The sequence below is a fragment of the Echinops telfairi genome, unplaced genomic scaffold, assembly GCF_000313985.2.
Source record: "Echinops telfairi isolate 266 unplaced genomic scaffold, ASM31398v2 ScPeMD7_3533;HRSCAF=4204_0, whole genome shotgun sequence".
Lineage (NCBI taxonomy): Eukaryota > Metazoa > Chordata > Mammalia > Afrosoricida > Tenrecidae > Echinops > Echinops telfairi.
The window spans coordinates 99,139,101-99,159,957 of record NW_022107431.1 but is presented as its reverse complement, the minus strand read 5'-3'; the positions used below and the strand labels follow the sequence as shown (position 1 = coordinate 99,159,957).

Genomic DNA, 20,857 nt, shown 5'->3' with positions numbered 1-20,857 from the left:
ATATTTAAGACTTATGCTCTTCAGAACTATGTAAGGTTGATATGAGCTGGAATCCACTTGATGACAGTGGGTTTGATTTTTGGTTGGGACTACATAGCTAGCTGTTCAGCATTTGCACATTTTAAACTTGAAACTATTAATTGTTGAAATCTTTACAAGAAATTAGATCAATTTTCTGTTAGTCTAGAATTTGAGTTTTAAGATTTTGTCATTCTAAATATATAAGCCTTGAGTTCCATTGACCAAGCATTGATGCCATTCACACCCAAGTTTGGTTATTTCTTTTGACCCTCAACAAGAGATATGAAAAAAAAACCCCTGAATAATAGTGGACAAATACGTAGAGTTTTTGCACTGTTTAACATTTTCTTTGTTAAAAAACTTATTGAATGGTAAAAATTAAACTCTGATGACATAACATCTTTACAGCATCGATGGCCTGGTGAAGGTGGGCACACTGAAAAAGCGACTTGATAAATTTAACGAAGTAGTAAGTGCATTGAAAGATGGGAAACCAGAAGTGAATAAACAAGTCAAGAATCTTGAAATTTCTATTGATGCTCTGATGGCCAAAATTAAGGTATTCACCTTTTCTCCAACAATGTTCACTTTTGTTCTTTTGTTCATTACCTTGAAATTTATAGGAACATTTCTATTTTTTAAACATCAAAATCATTAATGAGTATTAATTCCATATGATGACAAGTGGATGTGTAGTGTATTGTTCTCTATGGTATTTTCTATGTTTAAAATTTTCCAGTATAAAAAGAAAAAAAGGAAGACAATTTGTAATGAGTTTACATTTACTCCCATGAAAGATTTTAGTCCTTAAATAGTAATTAGTATCCCAAACAATAACTGCATATTATGTTCTGCTTATAAGCTTTTCATAATCACAATTGAGAATCAATGCACATTGAGTGATGGAAAACCAGAAGTTAACAAACAGGTCAAGAATCTTGAAATCTCTATCGATTCTCTGATGGCCAAAATTATTTTGTTTGATGCTTTCTACTTTCCTAATACTAATTTTTAAATTATAAAATAAATGTTATATTATTGGAACTTTGGATAAAACCAACCAAAAAAACTTAAATCCCTCCACACCAACACATTTAGCTTATTTTATTTGCTCATACTTTTTAATAGCTCTTTCCATAATCAACATTTAATCTTGTGTCTGTGGCATCTTGTTGTATACCTTCTACATATTATAAAGTAAGGAGTCCTGGTGATGGGTGTTTTAGATATTGGGCTGACACCCACAAGGCCAGTAGTTCAAATCCACCAGCCTCTCCCTAGGAGAAGATGAGGCTGTGTGGGTCTGTAAATACTACAGTCTAAGAAACCTTAGGGTAACTGTGAGTCAGAATTGGCTTAATGGCAGGGGAGTTATCATTCTTATGTATATTATGACATAATTTATTAAACTGCTATGCATATAGCAAATAGAGTCTTGGTGGTATAGTGGGCTATGTGTTGCCCTGATAATTGCAAGATCATCAGTTCAAATCCACCGGTTACTCTGACAGAAAAAGATGACATTTTCTACTATAAAAATGCAGTCTTGGAAACCCATCCAGGGAGTTCTACTCTGTCCTATAGGGGCGCTGTGAGTCAGAATCAGCTCAATGGCAGTGACTTTTAGAAAAGGTAGCAATTAATTTTTCCTTTCTAATTTTATGTGAAAAAATGGGTCCTCTTTTTAAAGAAATGTTTTTACCTTATTTGATTACTAGTGAGATTAAAATTTTTATGTTCTTATTTATGAATTATATTTAATTTTTATTACTCAAGTTGCATTCGAGGGTCTTAATTTTTTCCATCTCGTTTCATGTTTTTATGTAATAAAAACATGAGCGTTTGATTGCCTTATTATTGTTAGACGCCATCATATAGATTTTGATTCATAGTGACCTCATGTGATGTGATAGAACGTTCTCAGAGAATTGCCAGCCTTTCAGTTAGCAGCTGAGTGTTAAACCATTGGTCAACCATGACTCGTACATTCTTGGTTCACTAGATTTATCTGGAATAGAAAAATGCCTTAAAGTGAGCCTCCAGTTTTATTTTCTGCAAATATTTTATGTAGACTGTAATACTGTTCTGGGAGAAGAAAGGAGAAAGAAGATGAGACACTGTTCTCAACCTGTGGGTCACGGCCCCTTTGGAGGTTGAACGACTCTTTCACAGTGGTCACCTGATTCATAACAGTAGCAAAATTACAGTTATGAAGTAGCAACGAAAATAATTTAATGGTTGGAGTTAGGGGGTCACCACAACATGAGGAACTATATTAAAGGGTTGTGGCCATCAGGAAGGTTGAGAACCACTGCTATAGATAATGTTGCTGACTTTACAAATCAAAGGCTGTCTCTGTTTATACAATGCCATTATCAGTTAAAATCACCCAGCTATAAGCTTAAATACTAACATAAGTAAGCCAACCAGCCATTTTTGATGGAGTTCCTAACTTCTCAAAGACTTTTTTGGTACTATTTGAACATTTTGCTGAAGAGTAGTAAGCACCTAACAAAAATAGCTAAATCTTAAATGTTTAAAAAACTGGAACTTCTTACTTTCTACAGTGGGGTTAAATGTTTGTGTGAAGAGATAGCTTTTAAAGTCTATTGCTATTTTTTTTGTTTTAAGTCCACTATGATGACCAGGGAACAAATACAGAAAGAGTACGACGCACTAGTTAAAAGCTCAGAGGACCTCCTGAGTGCACTGCAGAAGAAAAAACAGCAGGAAGAGGAGGCAGAACGGTTGAGACGTATTCAGGAAGAAATGGAAAAGGAAAGAAAGAGGCGTGAAGAGGAAGAGCAGCGCCGGAGGAAGGAAGAGGAGGAGAGGCGGATGTAAGGCCTTCACAGCGTGGCCGCGGGACGTGGACATTTCCAGAATAGTGAATTCTTGATCTCGGGGTGTCATGAATACTGTTACTTAAAAAACAAATATTTTTATTTAAAAATTAGTCTTTGAATAAGTTTAAAAGTTGAGACTTTAGTCTATTGTAGAAGAAGAATAGAACCAACTATTACCTGAATTTTCCCTGAGGATTTCTTAACTTCTTTTTAAAAATTCTTACTTACATCTTATTTTATAAGCTTGAGAGAAGGGTACTACTATTTTTCTATAGTTTAAAAACTAGCAATTTTTAAAAAAGTCTTCACAATAGGATAGACTGAAAAAGTGTAAGGGTTTTATAGTTGAAGGAGTCAGAAATGCACACGTAATCGGGAGCTTGCTGCTGGGATTTGTAACCAAGCCAATCTGCAGTTTTAAAAATTGTGAAAATAACGAATTGCATTTGTTTTCTTTTAGCAAAATTACTGCTAGTAGAGTTAGACTTTATTTTATTCAAAATAAGTTGTTAATGCACAGGAGCAGGAGGCTAATGTGGCTTCCATTCCGTGACCCTTCTTTAGTAATAGTTAAATGGCCTTCCAAAGGATTTCCCATTTTCTACTGCATTTTTAAAGAGTTTTCTGTTGTTGTTAGGAAACTTGAGATGGAAGCAAAGAGAAAACAAGAAGAAGAAGAGAGAAAGAAAAGGGAAGATGATGAAAAACGTATTCAGGTGTGCACTTGTTAAATGATTGAATTAGATTGTATGAAAATAGAATTTCGGAGTTTTAAAACGGGGGACGTGGAAACAAGTACTTGGACTAAATAAGCCGTTACTAGTTTATTTCTCAGAGCAAACGCAGTTTCTGAGGTGGCGATGGCAGGGACTAGGGAGGTGAGGATGTTGGTCCACACCCTGCTCGGTCACTGGCACAAAGGGGATGCTGCACAGGTCACAATGAGGAACCCTTTGGGCTGTGGTTTACTCTGTAGACTGGGGATAAAAAATAGATGTGGGCATTAAATGAGTTAAGACATGTTAGAGCATTGAGAGTAGTGTCTAGTTCACTAAATGTTAGTTTTTTTGTATTGTGTTTGCTATTAGATTACCTAGTAGAATGTGAAATCATTTGAAGCATAGTTACTTATTTTTAAAAATATTTTTTAAAACTTTGTAGCTATTGGTGTTAACCAATTGGAATTCCAATTTTTTTATGCTCACATTTTTTTTAAAAGTCCTGGGTCTGGGAGTAACAAATCAGGTATCTGTCTTGACTTTCATAACATATTCTAAAAGCACAACCACTACTTAACATTTCTGGCATCTGATGTCTAGGTTTTGGTTTTGATAGTCTATCTAGTTGTTATCGTTGGTTGCCACCAAGGTGTCCCTGGCCCAGGATGTACAGATGTAGCAAAATGCTGCCCAGCCCTGCATCATCTTTATAATTGTTAGTGTGTTTGAATCCACTGTTGTGGCTGCTGTGTATTTTCAGGACCTTCCAACCTCTGGGGCTCGCTTGTTTTTTTTTAAATTAAATACTTTTATTGGGGGCTCTTACATCTCACAATTCACACAATCATCTGTTGTGTCAAGCACATTTATACACATGCTGCCATCATCATTTTCAAAGCATCTCCTTTCTACTTGAGCCCTTGATATCAGCTCCTCAATTTTCCCCTCCCCTGCCTGCCTGCCTGCCCTCATAAACCCTGGATAAGTTATAGATTATTATTTTTATATCTTACATCATCCTCTGTCGCCCTTCACCTACTTTTCTGTTGTTCATCTCCCTGGGAGGGGGCTATATGGCTATATGTTGATCCTTGTGATTTATTTCCCACCTTCCCCCATTCTCCTAATATCTCTACTCTCATTGTTAACCTGAGGGGTTAATATAGCCTAGATTTCCTATGTTGCTATTATCCGTAGCAGTGTGCATGCTCTGGTCTAATCTGATTTGTAAGGCAGAATTGTGGTCATGATAGTGGGGGGAAAGAAGCACTAAAGAATTAGAGGAAAATTGTGTGTTTCATCGGTGTTATACTGCACCCTGACTGGGTAATTTCTTCTTTGTGACCCTTCTGTGAGGGATGTTCAGTTGTCTACAGATGGGCTTTGGGTCTTCACTCCACAGCTTCCCCCTTCCCCCAACCTCAATTCACACTCGGTATGATTTTGTTCTGGGCCTTAGATGCCTGATACCTGGTCCCATCGATACCTCAGGATCACACAGGCTGGTGTGCATCTTCCATGTGGGCTTTGTTGCTTCTGAGCTAGATGGCCGCTTGTTAATCTTCAAGCCGTTAAGTCCCCAGATGCTATATCTTTTGATAGCCAGGCACCATCAGTTTTCTTCACCACATTTGCTTATGCACCCATTTTGTCTTCAGCAATCTTGTTTGAAAGGTGAGCATCACAGAATGCTGAATTATTAGAACAAAGTGTTCTTGTGTTGAGGGCGTACTTCAATAGAGACCCAATGTCAGTCTGCAACTTTAAGTCTTAACATATAGACATAAGTACATAGATCTGTTCCTCTCTTGTTATAGATAAATATTTTACATGTGTACATGCCTGTATTTGTTTATTTATTTAAATCATTTTATTGGGGGCTCGTACAACTCTTATCACAATCCATCCATCCATCCATTGTGTCAAGCACATTTGTACATCTGTTGCCATTATCCTTCTCAAAACATTTGCTTTCTACTTGAGCCCTTGGTATCAACTCCTCATTTTCCCCCTCCCTCATGGACCCTTGATAATTTATTAATTATTATTATTTTGTCATATCTTACACTGTCCAACGTCTCCCTCCACCCACTTTTCTGCTGTCCATCTCCCAGGGAGGGGGTTATATGTAGATCCTTGTAATTGGTTTCCCCTTTCCACCACACCCTCCCTCCACCCTCCCGATATCTCTGCTCTTACCACTGATCCTGAAGGGATCAACTCTCCTGGATTCCCTGTGTTTCCAGTGCCTATCTGTACCAGTGTATATCCTCTGGTTTAGCCATATTTGTAAGGTAGAATTGGGATCACGATAGTGGGTGGGGAGAAAGCATTTAGGAGCTAGAGGAAAGTTGCATGTTTCATTGTTGCTACACTACACCCTCACAGGCTCGTCTCTTCCCCGCCATCCTTCCGTGAAGGCAGGCGTCCTCAAACTACGGCCTGCGGCCACATGTGGCCCACTGAGGACATTTATCTGGCCCACCGGGTGTGTTTTTGCTACGTTTGTTTTTTACTTCAAAATAAGATATGTGCAGTGTGCATAGGAATTTGTTCATAGTTTTTTTTTTTTAACTATAGTCCGTCCCTCCTATGCATCTGAGGGAGAGTGAACTGGCCCCCTGTTTAAAAAGTTTGAGGACCCCTGTGTAAAGGGATGTCCAGTTGCCTAAGACGGGTCTTGGGTCCCCAATCTGTACTCCCCCTCATTCACAATGACATGACTTTTTGTTCTTTGATGCCTGATACCTGATCCCTTCGACACCTCATGATCACACAGACTGGTGTGCTTCTTCCATGTGGGCTTTGTTGCTTCTGAGCTAGAGGCCACGTGCTTACCTTCAAGTCTTTAAGACCACAGATGTTATATCTTTTGATAGCTGGGCACCATCAGCTTTCTCCACCATATTTGCTTATGCACCCACTTTGTCTTCAGTGATTGTGTTGGGAAGGTGAGCATCATGGAATGCCAGTTTAATAGAAGAAAGTATTCTTGCAGTGAGGGAGTACTTGAATGGAGACCCAATGTCCATCTGCTACCTTAATATTAAACCTATAATTATATGCACATAGATGTATTTCCCCATACTCATAAATATACTTGCATATGTACATGCCTTTATCTAGACCTCTATAAATGCCCTTTGCCTCTTAGTTCTTCCCTTGTTTCCTTTTACTTTCCTCTTGTCCCACTATCATGCTCAGCCTTCACTTGGGTTTCAGTAACTCCTCTCGGTTACATTACCCTTGGTCAGTCCCTACCAGGCCCCCCACACCCTCCTCACCACCAATTTTGGATCACTTGTTGTTGTTTCCTTGTCCCTGATTTGTTAACACCACTTCCTTTACCCCCACCTGCCCCTTTCCCAAGGCCATCCCCCCAACCCCCTGAACTGTCAGTCCCGTTGTTTTCTCCTCCAGATTGTTCATCCAGCCTATCTTATTTAGACAGACCTGCGGAGACAACAACATGCACAAAAACAAGACAGAGCAAAAGAAAGCAACAAAACAAAACAACATAGCAGTAAAATCAATGACCAAAAAAAAGGGGAAAAAAGAAAAGGCTGTAAATAGTTCAAGGAATGTTTGTTGGCCTTTAGGAGTGTTTTCCGGTGGAGTCTGTTGGGGTGCCAAGCCCTGGCCCCAGAGTCTATTTTTGGTATTCTCTGGGGACTTTATTGTTCTGTTCCCCTTGCTGTTCTGTTGCATGCCCTTAGTGTTTTGCCTCGGTGTGGTGGGGTCAGATCGGGCACAGTTCCTACACTGTGTCTCCATTGTTGTCCCCTGTAGGGCTATGGGTCAATGAGGGATGTCATGTCTCATAGTCGGGCCGGCCATATGATCTTTTCTGTGGATTGGAGCAGGGATATCGTCCTCATGGCTTGGTGGGCCAGGATGTGCTCCATTCTCTTTTCCTCTCCCTTCATTTGCTCCCATGTGCTCTGATCAGACATGTCCCTCTCCCTGAGCTGCAGCTTCAGTGCTGTCCTCTGAAATAAATTCTTCTGGAGGGAGGCATAGGTGTCTACACAGTTGGGATTGGGGCCGGCCCATCAGACCTCTCCACTGGTTGCCTACTCCAGGCTGGTATGTTGCATTCACATCTTGGAACATGCCTTTATTTAGACCTCTCTAAATGTCCTTTGCCTCCTGGTTCTTTCCTCTGTTTCCTTTTACTTTCCTCTTGCCCCTCCATCATGTTTGGCTTTCAATCAGGTTTAGTAATTCCTTGCTGCTACGCCCCACTAGGCATCCTACGCCCTTCTCTCCATTGATTTTAGTTCACTTGTTATTCCCTTGTCTCTGGGTTGGTTGCCTTCCCCCTTCCCTTTGCCTACCCCGCCTTCTCCCATATCCCCCGGGGAACTGTTGGTTCCGTTGTTTTTGCTTCCGAATTGTTTATTCCGCCTATCTTATCTATATAGACATGCAGAGACATTAATAAGTGCAAAACCCAGGCAAAGTCAAATGTGTTCATCTGAATAGACTAGAGAAACAAATCCACAGAAACTCATATGTATATGAGAGAGTTTTATATAAAAGGTAAGTGTACATTGAGAAAGGATCCCAACCCAGTCCAGTCCAAGTCCAGAAGTCCGACATTAGCCCATTATGACCACACTGATCTACAAAGTTCTCTTCAATCTCACAAAACACATGCAGTGATGCCGATTGCAGGAGGAAAGCCGAATCAGTGAGCACATAAGCATCTCAGTGCTGGCAGGGGTCTCCACGCGGCTGCTCCAGCACCCAGGGCTGCATTGGGATAGGTCCATGTGGCTTCTCCTCAGGGATGTCTCGCAGGAAGTAGCCTTGCCAGCTGAGGCAAAGAACTAGCTAAGGCAGCCACACACTAGTCTGATCATCAGAGGGAGACCAGAGAACAAGAAAGGCGAGGCTCACTGAGCTATTTATTTCTCCACCTTTCAATTAATCCTACATGTGTTTATCAGCCATGTTGGCACAATAAATCTTAATTATCACCCCGAACAAAACAACAAAGGATGACAAAATAGTAACAACAACAACAACAAAACCCCAAAACAAAATAACAACAAAAAGAAAGCCAATGACAAGAAAGGAAACGCCTACAAATAGTTCCAGGTCTGTTTTTTGACCTTTAGGAGTGTTTTCCTGTCGAGTCTGTTGGGGTGCCACACTTTGTCTCTCAAGTCTATTTTTGGTATTCCCCAAGGATTTCATCTCTTTGCTTCCCTGCTGCTCTTTTGCATGCTCTTGGTGTGACGAGGTCAGATCAGGCACAATTCCCACATTGTGTCTCCAGTGTTGTCCCCTGTAGCATTATGGTTCAGTGAGGGACATCGTGGTGGGGCTGTCCCTATGGGCCTCTCTGTGCATTGTCTGCTCTGAGCAGGAATATCGTCCTTGGGCCTTGGGCCCGGATGTGCCCCACTCTCTCTCTCCCCCTTCATTTGCTCCTGTGTGCTCTGATCAGACCTGCCCCTCTCCCCAAGCTGTAGATCAGTGCTGTCCTCTGAAGTGCACTCTTCTTGGGGGGGTGCGGTCCACATAGTTGGGATTGGGGCCGCCCTGCAGACCTCTCTATTAGTTCACTGGTACATGCTGGTATGTTGGATTTACGTCTTGGTGCACCGGGTTGAAGCCTGGTCTCTCTCTCCCTCTCCTGTGGAGATATAAATAATACCCTTCCCTTGGATGGGTTAGTGTCCTATTCCCCTCCTACCCAGGCCTCCCCGCCCCTGCCGCTCCCGCCCCGTTCTTTTCCCCTCTTACTTAGTTGGCTGCCATATATATCCCTGAATGGAGTTTGGCTCATAGTACCTGGACCTCACTCTTGGGGCCTCATTTTGTAGTACTATATTGGACAGTTTTTGTAATTTCTAAAGTTTTCATTGGCTGAGTTTCTGAAGTAGATTTCCAGACCTTTCTTCCTAGTCTTAGTGATAGCTAGAATATCGATGTTTGAGATGCTTATTTGAATGGTCAAAGCTGTGGTCCCTCTACCTTATTTTGGAGTTGGTTAGGCGAAGAAAGCAGAAGATGGTTTCAGAGCATGTATCTTAATTTGGACGAGAATAGGGACTAAGGAGAGTATGGCTGAACAATTGGTATTCTTAATAAATAACTCTTCTTTTGATAATAATTATGACGATCAAGTAAAGAAGCGGAGGCCTGTGGGTAAAATTGGCTCTCTGCCCTCCGCAGGCTGAAGTGGAGGAGCAGCTGGCCAGACAGCGGGAGGAGGAATCTCAGCAGCAGGCCGTTCTGGAACAGGAGCGGCGGGACCGGGAGCTGGCCCTGCGGATCGCGCAGAGTGAATCGGAGCTCATCACTGATGAAGGCCAGGCCGACCCAGCACTGCGGAGGTACTCAGGCCCTTGGGCGTGGTGCAGCAAGGGTCCTCTGTATAGCTTTCTTCACCTCTCTGCTTCTCGTTTCCATGTGAGAGGAAAATGGCGGGGGAATCATGTTCTTTAGGTCCTCTAGGAAAAGCATTTTAAAATTATTTTGCCCTCTTACATATCTACATGAATTGAACAGTTAATTTCCCATCACATAGTTAAGCTATTGAAAATTAAAATAGATATTTCAGTTAGCAAGCCCTTTGCTCAGAAAACATTGCAAATTCTATGCTGAAATTTTCTGAGAATATTAAATAGAAAGAAATACAACTTTTAAGTACTTGTCATACACTGGTGTAGGAGTAAGTGGATGTAGTATAATGCAGTTTAAATTATTTGAGGTTGAGGTTGTGAGTTTTCTAACGGCAAGGTGCTTCTGTGTGCTGAAGACAGTATACATCCCAACATTTAAAATGAGGGAAAATCCCTCCTTCTGTGTCTCACAATAAATGGATTGTCCTTTCCTAGAAGAGTGATTAAGCATGTTGAAATAAGTTGTTTCCTATGCTTTTTCCATTGTCTTTGTATTCTAGGATAGTATGGAGGATTGTGGATGTTGGATATTTTAGGAAAGTTTTACTGTGCCTGGTTCATTATTTAAAACAAATGGACATGATAGTGTTTTGTTCAGTTATATACACACTGCAAAAAAAAGAAACATTCGTTTGTGCGGTCCTTGTATGTGTGAGTGTATATGCTGTGTATATATGTACCTAAAGAGACCTATCTGAATATCTGTAATCATGCTTTTCAGAATTTAAATATAATTGAAGCACAAGCAGTAGTAGGTGAAACTATTTCCTTGTGAAAGAAAACTCGTGGCTTCTAATTGCAGGACAGTGGTTAGATTTTAAGGAGCCCTGGTACCAAAATGAGCTTTGGTGGCACTGTCAAACAATTACAAGGTCAGTGGTTCCAACCCACCAGGCACTCTATGGGAGAAAGATGAGGCTGTCTGCTCCTGTAAAGGTTTATAGCCTGGGAAACTCTATAAGGGTTGCTATTAGTCAGATCAACTCCATAGCAGTGCGTGTGTAGATAGTACAGTGGTTAAACACATGACTGCTAACCAGGTCGTTGCTGGTTTGAACCCACCAGCTGCTTTTGGAAAGAAACCTGCTTTGGTAAACTTTACAGCCTTGAAAGACCTATGGGGCAGTCTGCTCTGCTCTACGGGGTTGTTATGAATTGAAATGGACTTAATGATAGTGAGTGTGGTTAAGTTACTTTCGTGAAAACAAAAGTACCCCTCCACTGCCATTGAGTCAATTCCAACTCATAGTGACCCAGAGGACTTGGTAAACCTGTTCCTGCCGGCTTCTGAGACTGTGAATCTCTCTCCTATGGTGCGGCAGGGGATTTGAGCTGCTGACCTTGTGCCTATCTCCCTAACGTTTAACACACCATGCCACTAGGGTTCCTTGACAACAGAAATAGGAAAAGGGCATTTTAGTATGCTTTCTTCTTCTTTTTTTTCTGTTGAGGGTCTCAGTTGTATATGAAAATATACTGAAAACACTTTGGATTGCTGTTGTTAGTTGCTTCTGAGTTGATTCCAACTCTTGACCATCTCAAATAAACTAAATATAATGTAAAGTATGATAACTATCAACTCTTGGATTTGAGTTGAATGACTGGCCTTCTGTTAGCATTTCACTATAATGAAAGTCTTCACACTGCCATCGCTTTCGTAGGTGCTTAGCTCTCTGGGGTGGTTGTGATTGGAGCCGATTGGATGGCAGTGTGTTTGATTTTGGTTTATGACTTTGGCGGAACCCTGGTGGCATAGTGTGCTTAGCATTGACTTGCTAATGATGAGGTTGATGGTTCATACCCACCATTTGCATCATGAAAGTAAGGTGAGGCTGTCTGCTCCTATGAAAACGTACAGCCTCAGAAACTGTAAGGAACAACAGTTCTCCTCTGACCGATAGGGCCACTGTGAGTCGGCATGGCTGGATGGCAGTGGGGTAAGGCATGCTGGTGATGTAGTGATGAAAGCACTCCTCTACTATTTGAGAGATCAATACTTTGAACCGACCACAGGACAAGGATGTGGTAGAATGCTTCCATAAATAGTACTCCCGACTGCTCTAGCCGCCGTAAGTCCGAATCTCCGAGGAAGTACTGCATTTGACAGAGCTGACTTTACTGTGGTTGCAATTGATTGCAAGGGACTCAATGGAGCCATATGAAAGCACACCGAGTGCCATTCTTTGTGATACAAGATACTGGCTCCTATGCAGACCTGTTTTTATCTTCAGAAAGGTGTGCTACTCCCAGGGTAGGTGGTGTCTGAGAAAGTGTGGCCATTTAGGACCTTTAATGAGAGGTGCTCTGCATCTGAAATGAAGTAGAATTAGCTAGGAAAGCCTGTTTCTCAGTAATTAGCATCTATTCCCGACATTATGGCCTTGACCGGCAGAAGTGTTTCTGTTCTCCTGTGTATAGATCCCTCTGGAATGGCCGTTTACATCTTTCCCAAAGCTCTCCCTGACCTTCCTATGACCCTCAGGGTTATGTTACACTCTTTGTATGCTGCACAAGGCATTGCCACGTGTCAGAATCAACTCAGTAGTAAGAACAACCTCGTTACAGGCTTTGGCACTTTATTATGGGTGACGTTCTGTTCGCATTTTCATGCTTGATAATGTGGTGCACTATAGTCAAAACGTTTCAGAATGTGTATCTTTATCTTTGCTAGCACGAATCTCTCTATAATTAATTAATCAGAACTCTGAATAAGCCGGTTCTTAACATGTTGTATTAAAGTGTGGTTGGTGGGGTCTGTGACGGATCAAAAATAAACACATGAGATCTGCTGCAATAAATAATTTTAAGTTACTTTTTCAGCTTGGATTCTCATCCTGTAATTTCTAAGTAAGAACTATTTTCCACATTTGTAGTATATTTTAAAATCTTACCGTACTCTATGGCATAAAAAGTGATTTTAAATTACTTAGACATTTCTGATTTTTAAAAATATCACTATATATGAATTTTTTCAATCTAGATTTAATATTTTTGTTTGATTTACATTGAATTGAATCCATTAATTCATTCTTTTATAATCAATTTTAATCAAGATTGAAAAATATATTAAAATTCTCATACATAGAAGAAATATAGTAGAATTCTAAATTAATGAAATAATTGAAACAAATTCTCACAATCAAAATGTTGACAATCATTTGTTTGTGGTATTAACTAAAGTATATTCTTTTCACAGAAATGATGGAGCAAGACCCAAAATGACCCCGTATGTCATTTCCCACTTTCAATATTTCATGTACTGGTTTGAAAAATTTTAAATAGGATATGGGTACTTTTCCTTTTTTTAGGAGAAGTAAGTTTACTTATTGAAGGATATTTCAAGTTATTTTCTTATTAGATAAAGAGAACACTATAACTCATTTTCCTATTTGTGGGGGCCAAGACAGGTGGTTCATACTCTCTGTAGAGTGTTCAGCACAAGAGTGCAGGATTGTTTTCCTTCTTTGTGTTTTCTGATTTTGATGAAACTGTAACATGTATTATCTTTTATGTGTTTTAAATGATTCCTTACTTCTTTAATGAAGCAGATAAGAGACATTAATAAGAATAAATAAAATAGTTAAAGTATTTGAGTCATAAAAGCTTAGTTTTTGTATTTTAAGCTTGGGGGGGTTTGGTAAAGAAATCTGGGGGTTAGATATAAGGTGCACATTTCAATAGCGCTCATTCTCTAAGGCAGAACTCCGTCTGCAGAACTAAGACATATCTCAAAAAGCTAAGAACATACAAAGGTGGCAAATATAAGGCAGTCTTAAGTTGCCTATTATTGGGCAACTTCAAAATCAAGAGGTTTGACAGAAGCCTGATGACACCCATGTAGCAGTCTTTGTCACCTTCTCTCACTTGGGCTTTATAGCCGTCAATCCAGGGGAGGGAGTATTTCACTTCCTTTAATCTGCAACAGGTGTGTTTAAGGTGAAGTCCTGTTCAGGTAGTTTCCTGAATCAGATGCTTTTGATGTGGCCTATGGAGGATTCTGTACAACTCAAAAAGTAAAATCGAAAATCCAGGTAGATTGTAGTACGAGGCCTCAGTCACCAAAGAATGGAAAGGAGCCCAGTCACAATGCACGATCAGCAATCAGATGCCGGCAGGTTCTCACCCTGGTGGGTTCATATAGCAATGTCAATGTTTCCCCAAGGTAAAAGCTTAGTTTTTAATATGTGATAGTTCATTTCCGCCAGTATCCAAATGATGTCGTAATCTGAAATTATAATTCTAAAGTTGGTGCTAATATATTGTTTTGTTACAAAAGTTTAGAGGGAGAATCCAGGTAACCTTTGGAATACATATAATATCTGATTTTTAACAGCTTTAACAACCTCAATTAACACTTTTTAAGTGGTGGTTCATAACTCTGTCCATCTTTAATATCAACAGCAAATGTTTTGTAAGTGATATGGTCTATATAGAAAACCCTTTATTTCAAACATGAGGGGCTTCAAAACGTTTGTGGCAAAATTGCCTTAAACTTTAATTCAATTTTCCCACAGATTTTTTGAGGTCCCCTTGTTAATTCATATGGAGAAGAACTGATAGTATAGGTACTTATAATAAAATACTTATTTTAATATGAAAATGCATGGGCTCAACAACAGCAGAAGACATAAGTAAAAGCAGAAAGGCTTTTACTTAAACAAAGGACCACTGTGACAAGTACACAGCAGGTCGGTGCAGTCACCCAAATGAAATTGTTAACTATCCTTTGTAATGTATTGAATGAAGCAAAGTACAGTTTCTTCTAGATTAAATGATAGTTCCAGCCTCAGAAAAATTCCGTGACTATTAAAACCATGCAAAGAAAATGTTGCTTACATGTAATACTCTGTAAACATGTGTTAGGGGATACCACTCCCCTGCTGAAACAGAAAAAAAAAATCTCTGCTAGACAGACCTTTTGTAGTACATATTTTTCTCACTAGGTGAACACTGAGCAACTCACTGTGTTAGTGCATCCAGTGGCATTGCCTGGGAAGGTTCTCTCTGGTCACGGTGAATTTTTTCTTGAAAGCAGTTTCGCTTGAACTTCGTTTTTGGTGATGGCTGATTTACGAGAACAGTGTGTGACTGTGCATTTTGATTCCTGCATGGGAAAAGTGCTGTAGAAACTGTTGTGATGTTGAACACAGTTTACAAGGACAGCACTATGGGGAAAACTCAAGTGTATTAGTTGATTTCTTGTTTCAAAAAAGATGAAATGTCGATTGATGACAAACCTTGTTCTGGACATCCGTCAACATCCTGAATGGATGAAAATGTTGACAAAATTCATGCACTTCTGTTCAGAGACCATGGGCCACTGAAGAAATGGGGAAATTATCCGGACTATCTTGGAGCTCAGGTCAGCGAATTTTAATGGAAGATTTGGGAATGAGAAGGGTCACTGTGAAATTTGTGCTGTGGGATCTGACTGACCAAGAAAAGAGCATCAACTACAATATGCTGTGCTTTTAAAGAACAGCTCTGAAGCACCCAGACTTTTTCCCCAAGGTCATTACTGATGATGAGACATGGTGCTAGTTATGACCCTGAAAGCACACATCAATCAATCAAGTGGAAGAGATGCCATCATCACCTCACCCAAAAATAGCTTGTCAAGTGAAATAAAATATCAAGATGATGCTCATTTGTCTTTTTGATGTGAGGGGGATAGTGCATTTAGAATTCGTTCCACCAGGTCAGACTTAATCAAGTGTTCTATTTAGATTTTCTGAAAAGATTTTGTAATCATATACAACAAAAAAGGCTGCTTTGTGGTAGACTGGGGACTAGTTTTGCCACCCTGACAATGCACCTGCTCATATGTACATCTCAGTGTGCTAGTTTTTGGCAAAAAGCAACATGCTTTTCTTGTCCCACGCACTTTACTCACCTGACCTCATGCTATGCAACTTCTTTTTGTTTCCACAAATGAAGAGGAACATGAACCAACAATGATTTGACAACTTAGAAGAGGTGGAGAAAAAACAAGGGAGGGTGCAGTCAGCTATCCAAATGGATGAGTTTGATATTCCCAAAATGGAATAGCAGATTTGGCAAATATACTAAGTGTACTGGAGAGTATTTTGAAGATGATAAGATTGTTTTGAAAAAAATTTAAATACATAGCTCAGGGCAGTGCGAGGGGCATTTGTTTTTTTGGAGGGGTACCCCCTCATATATGTATATCACAGTTCATCTCTGTACTTTGGTGGACACAGTGACATCACCTGGGCTGTGGGACAATTCTTTCTTCCTTGTGCAGAATGTTTGATTCTTGCCCCTTTTCCACCAAGGCCGTTAGACTGCTCAAGCAATGCTGTTGCTACTGTCCGGCCACCAGACGCTCATGGGGGCACTTTCGGCCTCTCTAAGAATAGCTGCTCTGAGTTACCTTTTGCAGTGGAACTAAATAAAAAATTTAGTGCACAAAATAATTATAAGAAATTACTTCCTGAAAAGATTTCATAACAGTGTACAAATAGTGTATTAAATAAGTCCTGCAACTTACATCTAAGGTAAAATCGTGAACATTTAGTTCCACATTGGTCACATCAGAAGAAGAAACCTAGGTTAGTAACATCTGATTGGGAAAATCATCAGAGGCATGAGCCTTTTTGACCAGGGCATTTGGTGGCATACCCCAGTGCAGAGGACCCAGTGGAGTGCTGAGTCAGTAGCCATTGCCATCCTGTGTGGTGACCTGGCAGAAGGAGATTTCTACAGAAGGTCAAACATCAAGTGGGAGAAGCTCTAAAAGGCCCGAGAGCCCTTGAAACCTGCTGTGGGAAAAGAAATGGAGGAAAATCCAGAAGAAAGAGATGGGGAAAACCAGAGATGTCCTTTGATACTGAGACAAAAATTGTTGAGGTTGAGTGAGAATAGAACTAAAAATATTGTTTGAAATAACCCTGAATTTGGGAGTTCAGAAAAATCCTGAGAAACTACAACTTTTATAGAGATTGGTAGACACAATCAAAAGATAAATTTTATTGACCATATATACTTGGGTATAAGCCGAGTTTTTCAGCACATTTTTAATGCAGTTTTTGTGGTAAAATTAGGTGCCTCGACTGATATTTGGGTTGGCTTATACTCAATTATATACGGTAATTGTGTTTGTGTATTTTGTCTTTGTTATACTTGATCATAGGTTTTTTGTTTTTTTCTTCTCGGTCAACCCTTTTATTCGGCAGGCGGGGAGGGGAGGTGCTGAGGGCTCAAGCTGGTGAAGGGAGGCGGTAGGCCAGCCCAGAGGGCAGGAGTCCAGGGCACTGTCACAGTAGATCAAGGAGTGCCAAGTGGACCACCACGCTGACTGCAGAGGCAGCTAGCCCAGTGAGAGTGCGGCTAGGTGTGTGCAGTGTGACAGGGGCGGGGTCGGGAAACTGGGCTGCACAGGGCAGGTGGTGGGGGTTCCGTTGCAGGGTGGAGCAAGGGCGGACTAGGGGGCGTGGGCTACAGGAGGTAGGTGGGCCAGGAAGGGCGGTCTGGCAGAGAGGAGGCACCCTGCCCCTTGGGTCAAGAGGAACAGCTGTCACGTGGTGAGTTTGTCACCTGCAGCCCAGGTGAGGGTGCCCTGGGGCAGGCCTCACGCAGCACGATGCGCACCACCTCATCAACATCGGTCCTGTGTGGCTGGTTCCTCAGCCATCAGGTCTCGGAAGCCAGGCTTCTCCAGCGGCTCTGGGGCCATCAGCTGCCTCTCCATTCGGCACTCTTAGTAGTCTTTGGACTCGCTTCTGCCTGGGCACTTTCAAAGGCACTGTCCCGGAGGCACTTCGTGAACTTCTCCTGGAAGCGCTTGCACTCGCCTAAATGGTCCAGCGGGAAGCTGCCCTTGTCCGGGGGCCGCGGCTGGAAGCTCTTGGTCCCGAAGTTCATGGCCGTCGACAAGATTGCCTGGGAACTCCATCATAGGTTTTGAAATACATCTTTTTTTTCTCTGTGCGTTTACTTGGCTAGACTACTATTATCAGTACCAATTGTAGCCGTTGCTCATTACAAGGAAATTGGGATCCAGGAGTCCACCCTTCCTTGGTAATCAGGGTCCTAATTGGTGCCTAGGCATCTAGGAAACGAAAATTCGTCTTAAAGCAAACACACCTACTTTTTCTTACAAGTTGTATGGATTTTTAATGTTCTGAGGTTATCAGAGTCTGAGGAGTAGAATACATAAGAATATTATTAATTATGGAAGGAAGAGAACAAAGAGCAGGAAAAGAAAATAAGGACATTAATGAACTGTTGATGGACATGAAACTTGGAGGACATTGCAGAGAATTAAGCAACTATTGAGAAAATTTACACTCTTGTGGAGAATAAAAGAAAAGTAAGTTTTTGCCTTTGGGAAATATGGCTTGCAAGGTCAGAATGCTTCAGATCTTTAAGAAGAGCTTCGTGTACTTGTAGTGTTCTTCTTTTTTCCTTCTTTTAGCATGCTTTGACTTAGAATGTTAGAGCTTTGAATTCATCAGAATATTATTAAGCTCAGACACAGTAGAACACAGCAGGTTGGTTTATCGTCTTTATGTCTTGTCTAATTCATGTTTATTAAGCAAGTACAGGACGAGAATCTGTGTATAGAAGGTATACTGCCTAGTTTCTCTATGCAATCAGGAAGAGCTGTTTGCACCCTATGCTTAGAAAATACTGCAAAGCTTGGTTCTTAGGGGATTTTATCTAGAAGCTACTTGATGCTACAGGAGGAGTCAAATAACTTCAGCTGAATGTAAACAGAAGTTCTGCTGTATTTTATATCATGGATTAGGGGTAGTAAAGTAATTGTAAATTGGTAATAAATCAATAATCCTAGTGAAGATGCTAGCACTTTAAAGTAATTTATGTAGCATGTCTTTTATATAACCGTGGTATATTATTGTTTTTTACAGGGAACAAATGGCCAAAGAAATGTCAGAAATTTTGAATAGGTCAGTGTAGTATAATTTGGGAAATAAAAGCATACCTGAAAATCATATTTTTAAATCACTTTTGATTACTTGGACCCAGTACCTGATACATGAATAGTCTGTCTCTTCCATGTAAATTTTCTGTATGAAAAATATCACTCCCCTTCTAACATTGAAAATGGTAAAATGCAATGTTTTTTTAAATTTGTGCTTCTCAATCTGTACACCGTTGTCATGTTGGATGGATAATTCCTTGTTTGTGGCACTGTCCTGAGAATCAGTGTCCCCCACCATTTCAGTCCTGTGTAAGGGGACCTTCTGTCACATTGCGACAAAATGACTATTTTATCATCTTGAAACTCCCTCTAGGGTTGGCATTTGGGCAGCTCTGTGATTGCTGTAGGCCATGAGTAGGGGCTGTGGACTCCTGAGAGGCGCTGCACCGCAGCACTGAGTTTCAGAACCATTAGTGTGAAAATGCCGCCCGGCAGGATCTGTTCATTGTCTTTATAAATGGATATGAATCAATAACATTTAACTGCCAATTATAAATTGTGGAAATGCTAAATTAATATATTTTTAAAATCAGAAGCTAATTTTGCTACCACCTTACTCTCTCTTTTATATGATTGCCTTTATAACCAATTGCAGCAACCACTGTGTTGCATCTTTATTTCACTGTTTTAATAACCCCAGAGTTATTAAAAGCACTGAAGTTCATTGCTTTCACGTGCTTCTCAGGATGCTGCATACATATTTTAGCAAGCATATTTTTGTTTGAGGTATGTGAATGAAAAGTTAAGAATATTGAAACTGTATTTTAAGACACAATATGAATTCATTGTTATTTTAAGTTTCAGAACACATGTATATTCTGCCAATCTACAAAACTGCATATTATGTAAATTTACTTCCTTTTTCAAAAGAAAAAAAAAGTGATAATAATTTTCAGCTGCTTAGTTAGAAAAGACTCCTGGAAGTGCAAGAAAAAGACATTTTTTTGTTAGTTTATTGAATGGTGGTTTAAGGAAGCAGGAAAAAAAAGACTTGAATAAGTGTTGCAGCACGATTTCTTGTGAAAGGTAACAGCGAAACCGTGCTGGCACACAGCTGGCTCTCTTTGAGCAAAGCAATTAAGAACAGAAAGCTACGTGGAAAATCACTAGTCACAGCTTTTGAAAAGTGTAGATCATACCATAAACCTAAAACAGCTTTTAAGCATAAAGATGGAGGAAGGGCTACTGGCTACACTCATTATTCTTTTGCCAGTCGTATATGTGATTAATCATACCTGTGCTTAGCAATTTTTAACTGTGCGAGGTGAAGGGTGCTCTTTTATATTTCTCTAGATGAAAGCATAAACAGCCCTTTCAAAGGTGCAAAAACACTGTATTTTCTTGTTAAGCTTACTATTATAGGAATGATTTTCTTTCCTTCAAGAACAGTTAGACATTTTCAAATGTCATTTTTTTCAGTAACGGTCTCATCACACATCTGTGACTTGATAGTTTACCAAGATTGCTAATTTCTTTTAAAATGTAAAGTGATGAGATCAAATATGGATAAATTAGCTCATTTTCTGATAGTCCACCTTCACGGTCCCTGTTCAGGAGAACATGCTTGCAAGCAATAAATCATACTTTGGGCATGTTGTCCGGAGGGCCCGGTCCCGCAGAAGGACAGCCTGCTTCTTCAAGTAGTGGAGCAGCGGATGGGGGGAGGCCCTCAATGCGATGGCTGACACAGCGGCTGCACAGGGGGCTCAGGTCAGGAATAATAGTGAGGACGGTGCGGGACCACGCGGTGTTTGTTCTGTGGTGCACAGGGTCGCTATGGGTTGGAACCGATTCGATGCCACCGAAGAACAACAGAGACAATTAACGAGAAATTCCTTGAGTGATAACAGAAGTAACATGTTAGTCTGTTTATTTACTATTTCTGCCATC

The 20,857-nt window shown here is 40.5% G+C and overlaps 1 protein-coding gene across 4 annotated transcripts in view; it reads left to right on the top strand.

Annotated features, from left to right (window-relative positions):
* MYO6 (myosin VI) overlaps nucleotides 1-20,857 on the top strand; it is a 185,029-nt gene that overhangs the window by 151,859 nt on the left and 12,313 nt on the right. For 2 of the 4 annotated variants that reach the window (XM_030886763.2, XM_030886761.2), the window contains exons 25-31: nucleotides 430-580; nucleotides 2,653-2,861; nucleotides 3,505-3,583; nucleotides 9,773-9,933; nucleotides 12,823-12,849; nucleotides 13,199-13,228; nucleotides 18,894-18,932. In XM_030886763.2, coding sequence (XP_030742623.1) covers nucleotides 430-580; nucleotides 2,653-2,861; nucleotides 3,505-3,583; nucleotides 9,773-9,933; nucleotides 12,823-12,849; nucleotides 13,199-13,228; nucleotides 18,894-18,932 — 696 coding nt within the window. The remainder of the gene's footprint in view (nucleotides 1-429; nucleotides 581-2,652; nucleotides 2,862-3,504; nucleotides 3,584-9,772; nucleotides 9,934-12,822; nucleotides 12,850-13,198; nucleotides 13,229-18,893; nucleotides 18,933-20,857) is intronic. The other 2 variants (XM_030886766.2, XM_004696300.4) reach the window with 1 other exon arrangement.